We start from the raw sequence: 2,539 nt of genomic DNA, 5'->3' as shown, positions 1-2,539 counted from the left end.
TTTTACCTCCCACTTGGTGTTCTGTTCCTTCAGGCTGACTTCCTAAAATGAAGAAGAGAAAACAAAATAATGATTAAATGTGATTTGTAGTCACACTAACAGTGTATTAAGTTTCATAGATGGGATACCTTTTAGTTCCAAGATCTGTGAAGTCTCAAAATCTGTGCAAAATACTTAGGTCACCTGTATTATAACTCATTTAGGGTCTAAAGTAGTTAGTATAGCTCGTAGGCATTTACATAGTCACAATTTTGACATAAAGAAATCAATTTGGCTAAGATAAGGGGCAAGAGAACAGGGTAAATTAATTCACAACCATGTATGTGATTCTGTGTTTTTCATGTATTTAGCAATAGCTGAGGTCAGAAGGCATCTCTGGAGATGTCTACTCCAACCCCCCTGCTCAAAGCAGGATCAGCTAGAACAAGCTGCTCAAGGCCATTGCGTTGTTGAGTTTTGAATATCTCCAAGACTGGAGATTCCACAACTACAACAAAAAGGTTTCTCTTACGTTTTAGTGAAATGTTCTGTTTCTATTTGTGCCTGTTGCGTCTTGTGCTATTACTGGGCATCACTGAGAAGAATCGTGCTCCCTCTTCTTTACTTTTCCCAGCAGGTATTTATACAATTGATAGAATTCCCCCAAGCCTTCTTTTTTTCCAGGCTGAACAGTCCCAATTTTCTCATCATTCTCAGCCTCTGCTTGTGGGACGGATACTCCAATCCCTTCGTCACCTTTGTGGCACTTTCCTGGAATCGCTTTAGTATGTCCATGTCACTTTTGTACTGGGGAGCCCAGAACTGGACTCAGCACTCCAGATGTCTCATCAGTGCTGGGTAGAGGAGAAGAGTCACCTCCCTCAACCTGCTGTCAACACTCTTCCTGATGCAGCCCAGGATGCTGTTGCCCTTCTTTGCTGTAAAGGTACATGGCTTACTCATGGTCACCTTGTTGTCCATGCTTCTTTCCAGCTGGTTGGCTGTCAGCCTGTACTGATGGTTATTTCTTCCCAGAGGGTGGACTTTGGATTTCCTTTTACCGAGTTTCATGTGGTTGATCTCTGTCCATTCCTCCAGCCTTTTAAGGTACCACTGGATGGCAGCACAACCATCTGGTGTATCAGCCACTCTCTCCCGGTTTTGTATCATCTGCAGCCTTTCTGAGTGCACACTCTGGCTGATGGTTATCCTCGTTCTCGAGGACGATGTTGAGTGTTGGCCTCAACATAGACCCCTGGGGTCCACCAGAGATCACTGGTCTCCAACTGGACGTTGTGCTACTGATTGAACTTGCCAGTTCCACCAATTTTCAGTCTGCCTCACTGTCCACTTATCTAGCCAACACTTCATCAATTTGTTAGTGAGGATGTTGTGGGAGACAGTACCAAAAGCATTGCTGAATGAATTCAAGGTACATAATATCAACTGTCAGCTGCCAAGCCAATCATTTCATTGTAGAAGGGTATTATGTTGGTGAAGTATGATTTCCTCTTTTTAAGTCCATGCTGACTATTCTCAATCTACTACTTGTCATTCATTTGCTTGGAAATGCTTCCAGGAGGATTTGCTTCATCTTCCCAGGAGTCAAGGTGAGGCTGACCAGCCTGTATCTTGAGGCTTTATGCTAAGAACAAACCACAAATTTCATCCTGTGATTAGATTGATTATGTATTTGTTTATTTAATAGTTTCTGTTAAAACTAAAACTTCAGTGTCTCTCTTCGCTGCTTTGACTTTACCAGGAGGCTTTGGAAAGCCTTCAGGAGAAAATTGCCCCCTTCTCCTTCACTAGTAATAGCCACCTATACTGGTTTCATGGAGAACCTCTGACTCCTATGATTCCCAAATGTGATCTTGTGATCTACAGTGCAGATTCCCAAATAGTATTCTGACGTTCAGCACTAAATTCGTAGTCATTATCTCCAGAGAAATAAAGAGTTGTTCAGATATTGCAGATTTTCTTGAGTTTGCCTGACACTCTGGACAACCAAAAAAATGAAAATAAATTTAATTAGTGCAGCAAGCAATTGTGTTTGTAGTATAGGAAACAATTTTGTTTGTTTGTTTCAATTTTGGGCTTTTTTTTTTTTTTTTTTTGAAAGGGTAGTGGGCACAGGGCATAGTTACCACTGTTGTTTCATTCTTCAGTTCTCTCTGCTAGCTTGAAGGGTGGGGAAAAATGTCTAGTCCATTCTTTTACCTACCTTAGCAGTGTTTTAGAGAAGAGAATTGAGGCTGCATCTTGAAAAACATGACAAAGATGTAGTTCTCCTTCTGCTTCCTTCCCTCCTTTTTTTCTTGTCTTTTCTCAGCAGGATTTTGCAGGAATGTTTTAATTCTGCTTTCTTTTAGTATTTACTCATTTATTTAATGAGTAAGTCAACAATGGTTCAGTTTTCCCCTTCCCTACTAAGATTTGTCCTGATAGAAAAATATATGAAAGGGGGGGCATTTTTTACTCCTTGGGGTCTTTCTGTGTTTATATTCCCATTGCTTTTCTTTTATTGTTGCTTTTGTTTCTATTACTAACAATACTTGCA

The 2,539-nt window shown here is 40.6% G+C and overlaps 1 protein-coding gene across 1 annotated transcript in view; it reads left to right on the top strand.

The window, feature by feature from the left end:
• Positions 1–1,205: 1,205 nt before the first annotated feature.
• LOC104160191 (neuroblastoma-amplified sequence-like) overlaps positions 1,206–2,539 on the top strand; it is a 22,704-nt gene continuing 21,370 nt past the window's right edge. Inside the window, exon 1 of the mRNA XM_009698261.1 lies at positions 1,206–1,312. Coding sequence (XP_009696563.1) covers positions 1,206–1,312 — 107 coding nt within the window. The remainder of the gene's footprint in view (positions 1,313–2,539) is intronic.

This window comes from Cariama cristata, unplaced genomic scaffold (genome assembly GCF_000690535.1).
Source record: "Cariama cristata isolate BGI_N322 unplaced genomic scaffold, ASM69053v1 scaffold17084, whole genome shotgun sequence".
NCBI classification, from domain to species: Eukaryota; Metazoa; Chordata; class Aves; order Cariamiformes; family Cariamidae; genus Cariama; species Cariama cristata.
Note: the sequence above shows the minus strand (reverse complement) of the source record. Positions and strands in the feature narration are given on the sequence as shown.